General features: G+C 57.9%; 1 protein-coding gene across 1 annotated transcript in view; it reads right to left on the reverse strand.

The window, feature by feature from the left end:
• Positions 1–551: 551 nt before the first annotated feature.
• Positions 552–1,307, reverse strand: part of LOC104406607 (acyl-coenzyme A amino acid N-acyltransferase 2-like) — a 2,005-nt gene continuing 1,249 nt past the window's right edge. The window contains 2 exon segments of the mRNA XM_010015648.1: positions 552–1,031; positions 1,033–1,149. Coding sequence (XP_010013950.1) covers positions 552–1,031; positions 1,033–1,149 — 597 coding nt within the window.

The raw sequence follows: 1,307 nt of genomic DNA on the forward strand, positions 1-1,307 counted from the left end.
AGGAGCTGCTCCAGCCCCTGAGCATCCTTGTGGCCTCCTCTGGCCTTGCTCCAACAGTTCAACATCCTTCTGATGCTGAGGACACCAGATCTGGATGCAGCATCCAAATGGGGTGTCACAGAGCAGAGCAGAGGGGGAGCATCACCTCCTTCGGCTGTTGGTCCACTCCTGTTGATGCAACCCATGATACAGTTGGTTCCTGGTCTTCTTGGTCTTACCTTTCTTGCAGCCTAAACCAAGACACCACATCCCACCTCTCCTTACCACTGTGATGGTCACCACCAGCTCCTTTACCTGCCCTAGGATATATCAGGTATGAACATGCCTGGAATCCCCTTTGCCACCCTCCACTCCCATTCCAGGTACCAACCTCATCATTTTAGGGTTAAAACCCTCTGTCCTCATGCGAACCTCTATCTCCAGCATTCCCAATGGAAAACCTGCCATAAGGCTCCTCGATAGTACCCCCATCCCACATGTCCAGGCAGCACCAGGCAGCGGGGCTCTCAGGCTGACTTTTATTAACCGGGGTCCCTTCGCCCCCGTCCCCATCACAGCTTCTGAGTGGCACATCCCAGATGTTTCTCCAAGAACCGGATAATCTCCTTCCACGAGTGTTCCTGAGCCTCGGCGTGAGGTTTGACTTCACCCCCCCACAGCAGGGGCAGGGGGCTGCTCCTGATGCTGGAGATGCTGCAGAGGGGAGAACAGGGGGGCTCGATCAAGTGCCCGGCCCCGGGGTAGGACAGGAGGTGACTCTGCTCTGGTGGCATCTGAGCCATGGCCAGCCTGGCAAAGAGCTTGCTGTTGAGGCTGCGGTCGGCCTCCCCCACCACAAAGAGGACCTTCCCCTTGATCTTCTCAACAGGGATGGCCGAGGAGCGGTGCGTGGGGTCCTGGGGGTCACCGAAGACAGCAGAGTTGTCCAGTGCCCCCATCTCGGTGATGAGCACGCGCTCGAGGCCGTAGGGAATAGCGGGGAGGGAGATGTCCTTGTAGACCAGAGGGTTGCCGTGGAGGAAAGCAGTGCCGTAAGCCAGTGCCGTTGATCCACACCGTGGCCACCCCCTGCGGGAGGAAGGTGGCCATGGCCAAAGCCACCTCTGCTCCTTTGGAGATGCCAATGACGCCCAAGCCGGGGCCTTGCACCTGAAACAGGGGGAAATGGAGCCGAATGGGAGCACCGTACATTGGGATGTCACTGGAATATCATGGAATTGGGATATCATGGGATGGTTTGTGTTGGAAGGGAGCTTAAAGCTCCTCCAGCTCCAACCCCTGCCCCGGGCAGGGACACCTTCCACTAG

Source organism: Nestor notabilis, unplaced genomic scaffold, assembly GCF_000696875.1.
Source record: "Nestor notabilis isolate BGI_N333 unplaced genomic scaffold, ASM69687v1 scaffold20715, whole genome shotgun sequence".
NCBI classification, from domain to species: Eukaryota; Metazoa; Chordata; class Aves; order Psittaciformes; family Psittacidae; genus Nestor; species Nestor notabilis.